An 18004-nucleotide genomic window follows, 5' to 3' on the forward strand; every position below is an offset into this window, starting at 1 on the left:
ATTTATGTATTTACAAGGACAAGGAAGAGGTTAGCTAGCCCCTTTTCATGCAATTAGCCTTCATGCTCCAATTGATTCCACAGGATGTTCAACCAATCGAAGTAGAAAAATTCATGCATAGTTCCCAGTTTTCCAAGAAAAACTGAAAAAATTCCAGGCTAATCTTACGTTATTACTGTGATGGCTAAGAATGTTAAGACACTCCAAATCATTTCAATACTTCTAAATAATATTATATTTATGTGCATAAAAGGACAAGGATAGATTACTTAGCACACAATGCATTTAAAATTTAAATATATTCAATTCGAGACGCTATTTTGATCTAATAAGCCGATTTTGTTGTCACATGGAATTCTATTCCTTGTGTTTTTGAATGTTACATAAAGTCAAAGGGTGATAGACATTTCGAATCTGTTGCCTTGTCCGTCATACCACATTTCGCTGCGGCAGTAGAAATTATACTTAGATGGTGCACTTAAAATTGAAACAACATTTTCAGCCAGAAAAATTGAACAGGAAAAATTATATGTGAAATGAATTTGAAAAAAAATTTAATATTCCCGGTTAGAGCAAAAATTCATGAATACCGTATAAGCACGTGTAAGAGGCGCACCTTTTTTCCCCAGCAATTGCAGACGAAAATGGGGGTGCGCCTCTTACACAAACTTTGTATCTTCCCCTCCTCCCTTTCCCCGGTTGCTAGCCAAAGAGGAACTCAGTGGCCTTGGTTTCCAGCGTGAGTCAGTCATCTAAAAACCAAGGTCAAAAACAAGCGGGAGGCAGGGGAGTTTCTTCCTTAGTGACGTATTTTTACAATGCTCCTGTTTGCATTTTTTACTCGAAAGCATCACATCGGTAGGTACCCCAGATGTGAACATGGAAAAGATCCCGTGGGGTTTTCCGCTCCGGAGGGCGCACTAAATTTACTGCTACGGGTGGGCATACCGCAGCATTTAGGGCCGTATTCTTAGTCGACCCTACAAATCCGTCCCTACATAACAAAAGGCCCCTACATGCGTTTCTCAGTCGACCCTACATAAGTGGTGGGGAGTAATTCTATCGTAAAATTCTCTGAGATGATGTAGATGATGGCGCAGTGGCAATTTTCCATTCTGGTGGCAAAATGGGAACTATCTATGAAACTGAAAAGACGTCTGATAATTTTCGGGCGTATTGTTAGGGCAACGGCTCAAGGTAAATAAACAATCGGTGTCGTGTCGGTACCTTAATTATCGCTACAAATACTCTCATATCGAGCCAAAAGTAGAACCTAATTGTCTTTAAATTACTTCAAAAGTGGTCTACGTACAAGATAGTAATAAGTATGGAGCAAATATGAGCATTGAAGTGGGAACTTACGTTGCATCATCAAGGTTCGTCATTCACTTTCACCTTACGTAGTTAAGTTTATTATGTGTCAAATAATGGCACGAAAATACATTCTCTATGGTTATACGTAAACGAAGTATTAGTTTCCCAAAAGTATACCAAGTGCCGAAAGTGAAAAATATTATATATTCGTAGAAACAAGATGATTTATACCGCTATATTGTTCTTTTTAGTTCAGTCAATTTTATAATTTATTTTACTTGGTGGTTATAAAGTGGTAGTATTATTACATTTCCGCTGTGTTACTGTACATTTTAAAATGGCTTGTGTGAGGTCGTCCCCCTTAATATCCATTGCAACGTAGATTCTTTAATCGAAGTGATCAGCAGACGATATTTGGCCGCCACGTTTTCGTAGGGTGTAGGGTTGGTTCGGGTGCCCTACATCAAGTAGGGCCCGTTTAGTTCCAAAAACGGCCATATGTAGGGCTTGACTTGGCGTATGTAGGGCGAGATCGGTTTATGTAGGGGCTGATGACGTATCCAGGGTTGGTTGACCCTACAGGGTCGACTAAGAATACGGCCCTTATACTGCAAATAGTACTCGCTTGTCAAACGTGGAGAAAAGTGCAGTTTTGAAGGACAATACTTGGACAATAGTCAACATCTGTCTTGCCGAGTAATTACCATTACGCTAGGGGCCTGCTTTCTCAAAAATCATCTTCATACAATATTATAAGGGTTATTGCGATTGAAAATTATATTGGAGTCAAAACCTGCTGTTTAAAAAATTCAAACGAGTGTGTACATTGTTTGACTGAATGGCGGATAGAAGAAATCTGAAATGTTTACAAGTGAAGAGCGTTGAAGGAGAGGTAGAGGGGAAGGAGCTCGCTCCCTCCGTCTTTCCTCCGCAACGAGGCTGAGGGCAAAGGAGAAAGGGAAGAACACGTCCGATCTTGCACGTGACGTCATTGTCTTCAAAGCGAAGGGGCAGCAATGTGATAAATGCAGTTTGAGTTGCCAGAAGTTTCCAGTCCGTCTTGTCTTGTTTGAATGCGCTCATGCTACGCTTGTTCCTTCCGAAATTTAGCTGTTTGGACTATTTTGAATATTAGTAGCCTTGTGGTAACTATAAATCTTTGTGTCAATCAATTAGAGCTTAAAAAACTTAAATTCTGTCAGATATGCGTCGCGTTAGATCTTTCTTTTTTTGAACTTTGTGTGTGCCTTACAATTATTGAAAGCTATTGAGATATCTTCGGGCTCACGAGGTGACTCACCTAGCATTTGGCCTCCAGAAACTGAGAGATCGATGAAGGTCAGTTGGTGAGATGGGGAAGGGTTGAAGCAAGTTTCCATTGTTCCCACGTTACTTGATATTTTCCTTTGAGGCAAGTGATTTATGGTCCATGGGGTCTCGGAAAGGAAAAAAACATGATAGGCAGGGGCTGGTGGAGGGCCAGGGGTATTTTGTTAAATCTATGCCGTGGTTATTTTTTAACGGCGCTGAGATTCCCCCGATTGTTGTCCAATCTCTAGGGAAGATTCACACCATGTGCCTGTCGTGTTTTGATTTACAAATTTCCACGGCTGAAATTCTATTGCAATACTCCTACATGAGCTCTAAAGAAATTGCACCTGAGTAGGACAAATATCGTGGTGCAACGGCGTATATGAAGAGAGGATCGGAACTCTTTCTACTTCCTCTCAAGGGTCGTTGCATTCACGAAAGCAATGATTGAAAATTTAGGATTCAGATTCAATTTCTTTGACGAATTTGGATCCGAAGTACATTAAGGTGAAGGGCATTATTCGTGGATATTTGCATCTGAGTTATCTGATCCGACCATTCCTAGTAAGCATCAGAAGGTTAAGGCTACAAGTGAACACCTACTAATCTCCGAGCACCATACATACCATGTAAATTTATCTGAAAAACGCCGCGTGTATTATTACTATTGAAAGTGGAAAATTTGATAACTGTCGAAAGTCCAGGCTTAAGTCTGCTACACCGCACGATAGGATAAAAAAAATGCCAAAAAGTTTTTTTTTTTCTTTAGCTCCGATGCTCAAAATAGGAGTGCACCTCTTACACACCCTTATACAGTAATTCACGCATAATTCCAGGGACTTATAATTCAAGCATGATTCCTGATTTTCCTGTGGACACCCTGTTATCCCACGTCGTGGTGAAGGATATGCTAAAAATTCATGGACTAATATGGTGATTCTTATATACCACATCATGAGATAAAATTTCAGTGTTACCTACTTAAGAATCATTACATCTCTAGGGAATGTTGTAGGATTTGATGGATAATGAAACAAGGCAATAAAGAGCTTCAATTATGGCATAGCACATTATGTTGAACACGTAATTATTGTAGAGAAAAATAAATACCACTAGAGGCTATCATAACTTGAATGTCGAATCACTATTTCAAATCATCAGCTGGTCGTGAACATACATGCATGAAATTTGACCATAACATCAAATAAGTTTCCCATTTGCTACATTTAATCATGATTGTAACATGTTTAAATACCATTTCTAATCTAGGAGTGTAGCTTACATTGATAGAATAGAATTTTAAGAACAAATTCTATTCTATCAATCTGTGTGATTTTTATGGACTTTCGGATCTAAAAGAGCTTCCTACTGATTCAAGTATTGAGCTTTTCAATTTTATTTAGTCTATTTACTCAGAAGCAAAACAACAACAATGAACATGTTATTTAAAGGAACAGTTGAAGCAATTTCATCTCCAAAGTGTACAACCAAATCAGAGCATAACTACACACACAACCAAAGCGCCTGTAAGTCGAAGAAATTTCACAACATTATCAGTTCTGATTGCGGCTAGTAAACGCTGGCCCACTCTCAAAATCACTGGCCCCTGATCCTGGATCTGACTAGGCTACTCGCTGGCAATATCAAAATTGCATCGTCTAGTTAGAAGCAGCTGCCGAACAGTGATTTCGTCTAATAGTGCACTTGGTTGTGCCTCCAAAGTGGACTGGAGCTCGTCTTCACCCACAGGTGACAAAAGCGACGAATTAGTGTGTGTGGTGTGTTTATCCTTTGATTATATGTCACGCAAAACATACGGGAGAATACTCAGCCTACACTGCAGGATGTGTGCGATATTTAACACTCATTAAAATCGAAGCGCAGAGACATTGTTTTTTTTGTTATTTTTGTGAAAGCAGGACTTTCACGCTTTGAAGAATAATACAGTGAAACCTCTTTACATCGTAATGGAGGGGACCAAAATTTGGGCAATTTGATGAATGGAGGTTATCTATAGAGAAATTTTAGTGATAGGCACAATTTTTTCATATTCTTTGGAAATGAAAGGCATTACTATCTTTTAAACCATTACATTTATGTGTTTAAATAAACATGCACGCATTAGTGAACATGCACTTATTATTTCATAATTACAGAAAGCGAGCGCTATCGCATGATTTGTACCATGACCAGAGAGAAAATGATGTGATCCCTTTAATTCAACAGTCACTTAAAATGATTTGGATCGTTGGATACCTTTTTTATTATTTACTGTCATGTATGCTCTCATATTGAACAAATTGGCCATAACTAATGGTTAATGTGAAAATTACAACATATTAAGGGTGTACGTATAAAAAAAGGTGAAACATTTATTGCTGAAAATTTCATTCCATACACGTAATCACGGCTGCATTAATGGTCTCTAGTTTTCTCGGTACGATTTGCGGAGGTAGTTAGGCCATCTCGGGGGTGTCTCCTTGGTATGAGAAGTGGAGGTGTTATGAGAAAAAGAGTTTCACTACAAAGAGGTTTGCCTATAAATTTACATGTAAATCAGACGGGACTGTGGGGGTGGTATGAAGTATGGAGGTTTATGATGCAAAGAGGTTCACTACATAGAGGTTTTACTGTATTAATATTAAGTTAATTACATGGGCATAAACCATAAATCAAAATAATTACAACATCAGAATATGGTGATAATGAAAACAAATGATTCATTTTCCATTGTTGTACATATAATGCCATAGTATATTCACACATTTACTACAAACTAATGTGGTATCTGATAAAATTAAAATAGTATATTTTTAACGTGAATAGATAATCAAGTTAAAGTTATTAACGTACGCAAAATCTGACTTCATAATTCTCAATATTCTTGTTGCTACAGGGCTTCAAAGTTCGCCAAAATTACTTAATTCTTTAGCGCTATAAGAATACTCTGTGACTTTAATTTTAAGATTTCTTGGTGCGGAGTTGAGAATCCAAAAAATTGAAATGGAACATAAATTAAATCAAGGTTCTCGTTTGCTAGTAATCTAGAGCTTGGATAATAAATTGTACTGAGAAAAAGATACTAAGTGATACATAGGTTTTTCTAAAACTGGGACGAATAGTCTACAGGCACCACGTAAACGTTTTGTTTATTGGACTCTGACGTCACGCTTATTAGTTCCAACAACGCTTAGGCAACCCAACATATTCACAATCTCCAGTCTGACATTAAAACGGCAGAATACCACTGGTAAATTATAAGAAGTAAGTGAAGTCTTCATAATGTCGTCTGACGCATCCGGTATATCGTCTCACATTAAGCCGTTGTGTGGGCGTGAAGGATATCCAACTTGGAAATTTAAGCTGAAGGCGTATTTAATAGATCAAAACTTGTGGCATGCTGTTGATGGATTCCCAAATGATGATCATACTGATGCTGCTTCAAAGTCCAGGAAGGATGAGCGTGCCCTAGCTAAGATTTGTTTGTGCGTGGACGATTCCGCTATCATACATGTAAGAAGATGCAAAACAGCTGCTGAAGCATGGAAAGTTCTTGCCGATGCATATGAAGATAAGGGTTTTGCCCGGAGACTTAACCTTCAAAAGACTTTGTACCGGTTATCCCTCGGAGATTATACGTCCATTGAAGAGTACCTAACTGCCGTAATGGATACCGCTCAGAAGCTTGCTGATATTGGGAAGGAGATTCCTGATGAGGATTTAGTTGCTATTTTGCTTGGAGGTCTTCCTTCACATTACGACCCCCTAGTAATGGCACTCGAGAATTCAGGAGTTGAAGTAACGGTGAACATGGTGAAAACTAAACTCTTAAATGAAATGTCCAAAAATGATGGTGCAACTGAGACTGCATTTGCATCCAATGCATCTCGAACTATTCCGAAGAAAAAGAAGTTCCCGAAACGCGACAACTCTCAAGATGGTATCGTCTGCTATGGATGCAACCAACCCGGCCATAAAAAACCAGACTGTCCAAACAAGACCAAGAAAACGGCACAGACATCGAGTTCAACCCACAAGCAGCTACACAAGAAACAATACACTTTATTCTCGGATTTAGGTGTTGGTGGTTGTGCTCAAAGCAATAAAAATGATTGGTTTGTGGATTCCGGGGCAACTGCCCATATGACTCCTCATAAAGATATTCTGTTCAATGTTAAAAGTAACTCTGGTTTGGAGATTGTGTGTGCTGATAAACGTAAGTTGCAGAGTGACAGTATAGGTGATGTCATGATTCACAAAAGTAATAACAACAACAGTATTAGTAGTATTTCTGAAGTTGTTCATGTGCCTAATCTTGCTACAAATCTTATATCTGTGTCAAAATGTGTTTCAAAAGGTTTTGTTGTAGTATTTACGAAAGAAGGTGCTAAATTTTTTCATGATAATGATTGTAGTATTTCAGGGAATGTTTTAATGACTGCTCTTCCCAGTAACGGGTTATATAAGATAGAGTCACAGGTATCAGAAAAGTCCCTGGCTGCTACAACTAACCCTTCTCAGCAAACTCTTTGGCATTGGAGGTTGGGACATCTCTGCCGCTATGGTATGAATCTACTGAGAAATGGATTAGCTGATGGAGTTGATTACGCCCCTGAGGAAAATAGAACTGTATGTACTGCATGTCTAGAAGGGAAACAGAGTCGAGAACCTTTTCTTAAAATCAAAAGTAAAAGGGCGACTAAATGCCTAGAGTTGATTCATTCTGACCTCTGTGGACCATTCAGTGTAAAATCATTAGAAGGAAATAAGTATTTACTTGTATTTATAGACGATTACTCTAGAATGATATTTACCTATTTCATTAAAACAAAAGATCAAGTTAGAGTAAAGTTTCAAGAGTTTAAAAACCTCATGGAAAAGCAAACTGGCCAGAAAATTAAAATTTTACGATCAGATAATGGTTCTGAGTATGTTAATAGGGAATTCTCAGATTATCTTAAGTCAGAAGGAATTATTCACCAGACTTCCATACCCCGTACTCCTCAGCAAAATGGTGTTGCTGAAAGGGGAAACAGAAGCATTGTGGAGAAGGCTCGTTCCATGTTGCATAGTGCCAGACTACCTAAGTCTTTTTGGGAAGAAGCTGTGAGAACTGCTACGTATCTCAAGAATAAATCACCTCATAGATCCGTTACAGGAATGACTCCAGAAGAAAAATGGACAGGTGAGCGTCCCAACTTGACACACTTAAGAGTATTTGGCTGCCGAGCTTTTGTACATATTCCAAAGGAGGAACGCAAGAAGTGGGATAGCAAAAGCAAGGAACATATATTTGTAGGATATAGTGAGAATAAGAAAGCTTACAAATTTAGGGATCTTTCTAATTATATGAAGGTAGTCCATGCTAGAGATGTTGTGTTTTTAGAAAATAATTTTTCCGGTGAGAGCAGTACTGATGCTCAAATTCCTTTGGATTCTTACAATGAAAATGCAGATTCAACAAAAGATGAAGCTGCGGCTGCTGTTAAAATTCTTTTGGATTCTCCTTGTGAAAATGCAGACTCAACAGAAGATAAAGCTGGGACTAATGTTCAAGAAACTGCTAAGAGTCCTAGATATCCTCAAAGGGTACGTAACAAGAAACAATTTCCTGATCATGTTGTTTTACAAGCAAAAAATTTCTTTGACAAAGAACCTACCACATTTGAAGAGGCTATGCAAAGTGAAGACAAAGAGCATTGGATGAAAGCAATGATGGAGGAATTAGAGTGTCTTAGAAAAAATGAAACTTGGAAGCTAGTGCGAGTTGCAAATAAAAGTGTAATACCATGTAAATGGGTTTACAAATTGAAAAGAGACAATGGTGGTAAGATCATCAAGTACAAAGCTCGTTTAGTTGCTAAAGGTTTTGCTCAAACTCATGGTATAGACTTTGAAGAAACTTTTTCTCCGGTAGTCAGAGGTTCAACTATCCGTTTGCTGTTGGCTATGGCAGCAGAACTGAATCTTGATGTTGAACATCTGGATGTCGAAACTGCTTTTTTAAATGCCACTTTAGATGAAACCATCTATATGACACAACCAGAAGGTTTCATAGCTGTAGGTGAAGAGAAGAAGGTTTGTCTATTACAGAAGTCTATTTATGGACTCAAGCAGGCTAGTCGTGCTTGGAACAAAACAGTTCACAAGTTATTGTATGAGATAGGGTATATTAAATCAAAACATGAACCCTGTGTCTACTTTAAACATATTGGAACTAAAATAGTTATTATTACATTATATGTTGATGATTTCTTTATATTCTCCAATGATGAGAAAGAAAAGAAGAAATTGAAGGAAGAATTGAAGAAGAGATTTGTCATTAAGGATCTTGGCAAGATCAAACATGCCCTGGGAATGAATTTTACAAGAGATGAGAAGAGGGGAGTATTCAAGATAGACCAGAAACAATACATTAAAGATGCTTTAAAGAGTTTTGGCATGGAAGATTGTAAGATTGTTTCGACCCCAGTTGACGTTAGTCAAATGAAAGAGAAGGGTAAGGATATCATAGATGTCCCGTACCAGTCATTAATTGGAACTCTCATGTATCTCTCCGTCAACACGCGGCCAGATATTTCCTTCATTACTAGCTATCTCTCCCAGTTTAATAAGAAGCATACAGATATACACTGGAAGATGGCCAAGCGGGTACTTCGTTATCTAAAAGGTACTATGGAAATGGGACTCACATACAAATGCACTGGGAAGCCTATTTTTGGTTTTTCTGATGCAGATTTTGCAAATGATCTAAATGATAGGCATTCATACTCTGGATATGTTTTCACTTGTGCAGGTGGACCAGTCTCCTGGAGTAGTAGAAAACAAAAATGTGTTGCCCAATCGTCTTGTGAGGCAGAATATATTGCTCTTTCCGAGGCTACTAGAGAGGCTATTCATCTAAAACATCTTATTTCCGAATTATTTCAGGAACAAGAAATTATTACTATTTTTGAGGACAATCAGAGCGCTCTCAAGTTAGCAGAAAATCCTGTTTTCCATGATAGAATGAAGCATGTAGATGTGAAATACCATTTTGTTAGAGAACAAGTAGAAAACGGTAATATAAACGTAGATTTTCTCTCCACTGAGGAAATGACAGCTGACATACTTACCAAGGGCTTAAATCGTATAAAACATGAAAAATGTATGAGAGGTTTAGGCATGGTTTAAAAATAATTTTAAAAAATTTGTAATTCATTTGATGGAAATGCTAAAGAGCTGTTTCAGCACATCTTCAATTACGGGGGGGTGTTGACATTTGTAATTTTCAGTTGTGTTTTGTCTCTGTTGGTTGGTAACCAACCAACAGAGACAAAACACAACTGAAAATTACAAATGTCAACATTACTGTATTAATATTAAGTTAATTACATGGGCATAAACCATAAATCAAAATAATTACAACATCAGAATATGGTGATAATGAAAACAAATGATTCATTTTCCATTGTTGTACATATAATGCCATAGTATATTCACACATTTACTACAAACTAATGTGGTATCTGATAAAATTAAAATAGTATATTTTTAACGTGAATAGATAATCAAGTTAAAGTTATTAACGTACGCAAAATCTGACTTCATAATTCTCAATATTCTTGTTGCTACAGGGCTTCAAAGTTCGCCAAAATTACTTAATTCTTTAGCGCTATAAGAATACTCTGTGACTTTAATTTTAAGATTTCTTGGTGCGGAGTTGAGAATCCAAAAAATTGAAATGGAACATAAATTAAATCAAGGTTCTCGTTTGCTAGTAATCTAGAGCTTGGATAATAAATTGTACTGAGAAAAAGATACTAAGTGATACATAGGTTTTTCTAAAACTGGGACGAATAGTCTACAGGCACCACGTAAACGTTTTGTTTATTGGACTCTGACGTCACGCTTATTAGTTCCAACAACGCTTAGGCAACCCAACATATTCACAATCTCCAGTCTGACATTAAAACGGCAATATTTTCACCAAATTTGCATTTAAGACCCAGCATAGACCAATTTTCTATCCACTTCCTCAGTGTGTCATCAGTGGATACCGTGCCGTGACGTCATGCACAAGCACTCATGATGAAATTGTGTTTTCAGGCAGCTGATGAAGAGTTATTTCGAAAGACTCTTACCTCAGTTAAAAAACGTCATTCATCCACAAAATTTCCATTGAATATATAGAGTTATTTCTCTAGTACTTTAACAAAATCATGCATGTTCCCGATTGCAAGATTCTACCGGTCATTGGACCCCCTGTTCCCTGACAAATGCACTCACCGCTAACTCCTACGCTCCCGTCGTCTGCAAGACCACACTCCACTGAGAGGTAACCTGCAGGGGCATCGCCAAGGAACTCCCGTCTTCACTACACTGCCGCTGTTTGGTTGAAGCAACGACTTCTCAACCTGCAGCCATGACAACCTAGAAAACAATGAGGAAATTCTTATTTTAGAGAAACTAGGCCAAAAACATCGCCACCAGCCAAAAATGCTTATTTTCTGATTTTATGTCTTTAAGAGATATCGTAAATATAGTACAGTGAGTCCTCGTTTAACGCCATCCAGTTTAACGTTGTCCAAAAATTGAAACCCTTCATCATTTAACGACGTTGTTGCTTCGCGATAACGTTGTTCAAATTATGCACGGGGAAAAAAAATTGAATGGCAATTAGGACAAAAGCGCATCTGATGCATAGTAAATATTACTATATTAATGAAATTGATAATTTTCGTTTGACAGAAAAGGTTGGCGTGGGTAGCACATGTTGAATATGCATCTGGGCGAATAATTTTTGCCTCATTTACCCATTATCCGAACATTTTTCTGATTCCAATCGAAAAAAATGTCCACGAAGATGAGTGGCTATCCTGGAGGTTCTTCAGACGTGAAGAAAAAACGGTGACATTAGAACAAAAACTTGATATTATTAAAAGAATTGAAGAATTTAGCCTGAGGGAGGTTTATGTGAAACTAATACCGGGGGTCTGTGGGGGTTATAGAATTCCCACCAGGATAAGCGGTAGGTGCGATATTAATAAATTGCGGATTTATGTTCATTTTGTGGTGCTCAGGGGGGGGTCAGGAAGGCTGTCAATTTATATAATTTATTTGGACGGCATCTACATCCAAAACTAGTGAAAAGGCCTGGTTACACGGTACATTAGAATGTACAAGAAAATGTGAGAATGTCTGCATCCCAGGATGAACCCAAAAATGCACCGTGTAACCACTCAAAATGTAAGATGTATGAATTTCTGAATGCCTGTTCTAATTTCGTTCAGACAATCGTACAATTTGGACTCATAACAGAGTCACCTGCAGCTCGATTCTGTAAATGTCATACGGCCGTCTCAAGCGGATTTCGTCAATGTATTCACGGCTTTGACGCTGGAGTGATTCTGAAACTTTTTAGTGACATCACTCTCACAGCCGCGTCCGTGAAAGTATTCACGCCCAAGAGGGCCCGTGGTAGCTTCGTCGCGGCAATGCGCTCTAATTTTTCATTATGAATTTACGCTGTGATTGATAATTAATAGCACATTATTCATTAATTACGATGGTGGCTATTTCATATTGTCACTTGCCATAAGTAATATGTGTTGAAAACAAATAAAAGAAATGCGTAAAGTTAAATTTACATTCGCGTCCTATTTAAATTGATTGGCCTTCATTGCGATTGAAGTTGGTGGGAAGTTAAACCTTGCGCTGAGGGTTTGACAATTATCTTATATTTGTGCATCTTCTAGAATGTACAAGTAAAATACTCACACTTAATGTTCATAATAATTTGGAGTAGAACCAACGGTAAAAGTATTGTGCAGTATTGAATGTTAACAGATTTAATTAATATTTGTTTCGTAAGTTCAAGCCTTCAATTTGTTTTTATTAGTGAGAATGGAGGCTCTTTACATACCTCCGCTACTGTTGCATGAGCACCAATGTCGACAGAGGCAATAGATGCACATACTTCGACGGCAGATACGCGATATCAATCCCTTCAAGACGCAAGATTGGCGATGGATCACTGAGTTCACACCACGATTAATTAGTAGACGTTTAGATGGCTTGCCGGGGCATACTTTAGTACGTTAAGATAAACATTGATCATCTATTCCATCTCTTGCATGCATTATTGCTGCTGTTCAGCAACACGACCAACATGATTCGTTTTTCTGTTGACATAATAGAAATACTAAAACATGTAAACATCTCGCCCTCTAGCAGAAACTGTTAATAATCTACTCGTATTCACGCCGGAAAAATTTTCATCAGTATAAATCGTGAATAGTGGCATGTGCTTGCACAATCAGACACATATGTATACGCACCACAGCGCATTTAAAATTATGTACTGAAATGATGAGAACAGCTCAAACGCATACGAGAATGAACCATTATTAAATAATAAAATAACACTTGCTCTCATTCCGCGTAAGCATTAGCTCCATATTATGAGGAAATTAGAGCTAATTGTGCAATTACGAGCCCGCTACGTGATAACTGACTTTGATATGCAGCACTTGACAACATATAAAAGAGGTAATATACAGTTAATAGCTATAAACTAATTAAGCAACCGTAACTTATCATTAATAGGTACTTTTAAAAGAAAAGACCTCACTCAAAATTGAGTAAAGAAGTATTATTTACTTTGGGAGTGAATATTCCACGGCATTGTATATGTTTCTCTATGGTAATTGAAGTTGCAGTTGGCCGCCGAATTAACTTTGTGTCGGAGATTCTGATTCGTTCCTCGCATCCGCACAGCTACCAACATAAGAAACTAAAGTGATAGTTTGCAATTCGTCAAACATCTCACGACACAGGCTTGCAGGATCGCTTGAACGTCTTTCACGGAGAGAGGCGTGAGAACTCCACTGTGGTTCGAAGCACGCGAAGCACAGGTATCACATTTATAGAATCGAGCTGCTGGTGGCAGACTACAAAAATGACACATTCAGTTCATCTGGCTTGTATGGGCACTTCTTTGTTTATGTATGGCTCCGATAGTTATTTTGATTTTGACGTCTTGATTGTTTAGGATTTATCACTCTTTGGTTGCGAAAAGGTGGAACAAAAGAAAAGGGATGGGTAAAAGGAATGATCAGATGGAAAGGCGCTGAATGTTTGAACCGCGAGAATTGTCCAAGATTGAGATCCAAATGATCGTTAAAAGGTCATAAATAAGCATTTGATAGACAAGGAAATAAGTTTCAAGTACTATTTACGCTGTATTTACTCAAGTTCCTGTTTTTGAATCGAGACCGACTGCAAAACGAGTCGAACTTTTAGGTGTTGCGTAGACATGCAGCAAACGTTATGGGCAACGCAGTAATAAGTACTGAATTTACCTTGCCAAAAGTCTTACATTTCTCGTATATTCCTGTAGCATGCACCGATTCACAGGAGAAGGATGGAGAGAAATCATGACACACTCGCTTTCAAGTCTAAAATTCAACTGCCTTTATTATGTCCTGTTTATTATATCACAAGGCTTAAAGGCAAGAGAAAATTTTAAAATGTGCCTTTATTATGGAACACTACTATCCAACAAAATTTGAACGATATCAGCGAAAGACACTTCCAGGGTTCCCACTCTACCTGAATAATGAAATTCACGGCTTTTTTCAGGTTTTCACGGTTATTTTTCACGTTTTCACGGTTTTTTTTCAGGTTTTCACGGTCACAATTTCGCTAAATTCACGGTCCGTTAATAAGCCAACAGTAAGAAAATCACTGGCCGTATATCAACAGAAAATTAATGTACGCGGCAAACGCCGTGAATGTTAACGCCGCAATGAAAAGTGATATCTGTTATGACGTGATCTATCGTTTGCAAAATTCAGGGCCGACTAAAGGACCAGCCCAACCGCGCTCTTGCCTCGACGCCGAATACCCTTCGGACCTTCTTCTGTCCTGACACCCGAGGTCCTTTTTAATTCCTCGCCGAGAGATTGTTTTTTACACACAGTATAACTGCACAGTAACCAAATTTCCCCCACCCCAATCATTCTTATTTAACGGAAAATATTTTATTTAAATTGTTTATAGAATATAATAAATTGATTCTTTCTTATTTAAAGAAAAATATTTTATGAAAATTGTTTATAGAACATAATAAATCGAAAAACAATTTCATACACCGTATTAGCTCAAATCTAAGACTACCCTCCTTTTTTGAAACTCCACTAGGGGAAAAAATTTTTTTCCTAATAACGTTACGATTATAAAATGAATGCGGAAAAAAGATCAATGCTTTATTTTTTGCTAGGTTGCCTATGTCCCAGGAAACGCAAGATTTTGGCGAGTAATTAAAGGTTTCAAAAAATATTTAAGATAATAACAGGAATAGTAGTACTTTATCAAGAAACCTACGTCATATTGTTGATTCGACCCATATCTCTTTCAAAATTCTGAAGGAAAACGCCAACTCACTAAAAAAATGTTTGCTCTCCACTCGGAATTTACACTGCTATCATGGATTTCAGTCTGATGTAAAAATTCTTATCCATCAAACACCATTTCCAGTACACGTATTCACGAGAGCAATGTGCATGTTGTGCCTAAAACAACCGCATTCGCCGGCACAGTGACTGGTTGTGAGATGGATGACGAAGGCCAAAAATAGTCTATTACTTGAATTGTTCCTGTCTAATGAATGTATTTTAAATATAATTGAGGTAGTGTGTAAAGCGTGAACTATGTTGCGTTAATCGTCAGGGGCACGCTCATCTGGATCTTCGCCTTCATATCTTTACTTGTTTTCTCCGGGTAGCTCACTCTACCCCCACCCCTACCGTCATGTGCTAGCGGACAACCCAAGGCGCTCTGCAATATTCACACGCATCTAGCCCGGATTCTTTTCTTCGTGTTCAATTATTTTCAGTCCATCTCTTAAAGTTCTCAATAGTTTCTTCGGAGTGGCCAAGGTCCGAAGACGAATAAAATTGAACTAGTGAAAATGAAACCTGACTTTATTAAACCCACATGGAAAACACTCGGTGGTTCGAAGTCCAGCCACCCTGGAAAGTAGGGAACCACTCGTACGAGGTTAAGTTCGGAACTGATGCTATCGCGTAGGGGGGTACGCAGAGCATACTGCAGAGGGAGAAGCGTGACCATATGACTGTGCCATCAAATTTTTTACCCTAAAGATACCCATTCTTTTCTAACTATCGTAGCGCCAGATGAGCAGATGAATTCGGATTGTTAGTAGGGAGAAACAAAAATCCTAAGAAGATATCCCTTCGTCAGTAGCTCTGACAAGTGAGACTTATAGTAAAGCTCGTATATTGATAACTGATAACAACCTGATATCATGTTTCCGGGACAAAATGCCGAATTAACTGCCGAGAAGCTAAGCTACGACGATATCGCGTCTCGCCAAAAATCACCTTCGTATTTTTTCATCTATTTCCTTGCTTAAAATACATCGCGTTTGGTCTCGTTTTTCTTTTAATTACGTGCAAATGGCTAACATTTCAATCTAATAAAAGCATAATAGCAATTGCTGAATATCATTGTTAGATACCTTTTTGGCTAATAGGGGACTCGTGCAGCAGTTGACCTCCAGGAACTGGAAACTTTGAAGGAATTAGGCTGAAAAAGGTCAGTGGGTGAGAAGAGGGGGGAGCGCGAAACACGTTTCTATTGTTCTCGCGTAACTCGATATTTTTTCGAAGCTAAGGTCTTCGTAATACAATCCCTGCGCGAGCTGGGGCCTTTTTTTATTTTGAAGAAGAGGAAAACGTCAGAAGGGGGGAGGCGAATGCTGAATGGAGGAGGATAACGGATCTTGGGAAATGCGCTAATGTTACTTTCCCACGGCACTAAGCTTCTCCCAATGGTAGTTCCATCTCTTGGGGAAGATTCCAACTATGTGCTTTTCGTTTTTAGCCAAAAATTACACATTGTATTTATTTCGTCTCATTTACGTCTAACGATGGATGCGGGAAAATTATGCGTCGGAACCACGATCTTCAAACGATCAATGCGAGAAACAATACTTCGGGGAACGATGGATGCGGGAAAATATTACATTGCCTATAAGGAGCTTTATTTTGGATCAGAAACGGCGAACGATCAATGCTGAAACGATAGATCGAGGTTCCACCGTATAACTTTTCTTTTGAAAGCGGCAGTGTAATGACATCTTTTCTCTGCTATCGTAATACTCAGAAACCAAAACTGAATCGATCTCTCTAATCAGAGGCAAATCATGTTCCCTTCATACTGTTGTTCTGGGAAAAATGGAACGACTTTGTAGCAGTTTATATCGCGACGGCATGGAGGCTTTAACGTTACGATCCTAGGCGGATCTAGGGAGGGTAACGGGTGCACATACCCCCCAGACACTTAAAAAATATGCAAGATTTTGAATACGGTCACATTATCATTGCGCTCGTTTTGTATCATGAGTTATCCTTGTGCCCCCCCAGAACAAAATCCTGGATACGGCTTTGGTTGTGCTCCCCACTCCCCAGAAAGAAATCCTGGATCCGCCCCTGGTTAAAATTTAGGTAAATTGTAATCAATCACACAAAAATTTTGTAAGTTGATCAAGCTCTAACTTCAACGGAGCCGAACCCAGGGGGAAAGCAGGCGATCTCGCGGACACGGCAGAAGTGCACCCGGCAATTGATTGGTACGCACGCTTCACCTGCTGCCTAAAATGGCAATAGTTTTTCACTTAAACACAAAATTAAATAAGCTAAATTACTATTCAGGTATTTTTGACGTTGTTTTTTCGTTGCATAGCTATAAATATTAGGTTGCAACCTCAGGTATCCATAATTTTTTCCGACGAAAATTATGCAACCCGATTGACGTCGAGAATTTTGCATTCGACTGTAAGACTGTTTTCTTCAGGAGTTAGGGAAAAAAAACCTTATCTTAGATAGGTGCAAATGGGTAAATTATAATTCACTCGGTTTGAAATATATAAAGACATAATAAATACCTGATGAAACATGTTATTTTAACTTTCACCATTTTAACGCAAAACTGGCAAGGCCCAGGTCGACGCATGCGAAGATCGTGTAATGCTGTGTTGCCATAAGCGGAAATCTTCTCTCGTTTTCAGGCCGCAAGGCGCGAGAATTAGTAACGTCGCGCTGAAAGCTCGCTGTCTCCCGGTTCAAACGCAAGGAGCGTAGTGTCCACAGCGCATAGCAGGTTGTCCAGGTTAGCGGTCTTCCAATCACAGGTTTGAGGGTGTTGAATAAACGTTCAAATTTTTCGAAACAAATGCCATCTAGATTTAGTTTCGAAAGTGGTCGCCGCAGTCAGTGGGAAGCCTAATTGGGTAGAAGGGGGACTATCCAGTGACCGAGGGAGGGGAAACCAAGCCAGTCGAGGAAAGTAAACAAGCTGATGAGAAGTGGTGTCA

At 38.6% G+C, this 18004-nt stretch overlaps 1 protein-coding gene across 9 annotated transcripts in view; it reads right to left on the reverse strand.

The window, feature by feature from the left end:
- The window catches only part of LOC124171513 (Golgi reassembly-stacking protein 1-like), a 70802-nt gene that overhangs the window by 3871 nt on the left and 48927 nt on the right, over positions 1-18004 (reverse strand). For all 9 annotated transcript variants that reach the window (XR_006867788.1, XR_006867791.1, XR_006867787.1 and 6 more), the window contains one exon: positions 10894-11037. Coding sequence is in view for 3 of the 9 variants with exons in the window: in XM_046550691.1 (XP_046406647.1) it covers positions 10896-11037 (142 nt within the window). In the remaining 6 variants the exon portion in view is untranslated. The remainder of the gene's footprint in view (positions 1-10893; positions 11038-18004) is intronic.

This window comes from Ischnura elegans, chromosome X (genome assembly GCF_921293095.1).
Source record: "Ischnura elegans chromosome X, ioIscEleg1.1, whole genome shotgun sequence".
In the NCBI taxonomy this organism is placed as follows: Eukaryota; Metazoa; Arthropoda; class Insecta; order Odonata; family Coenagrionidae; genus Ischnura; species Ischnura elegans.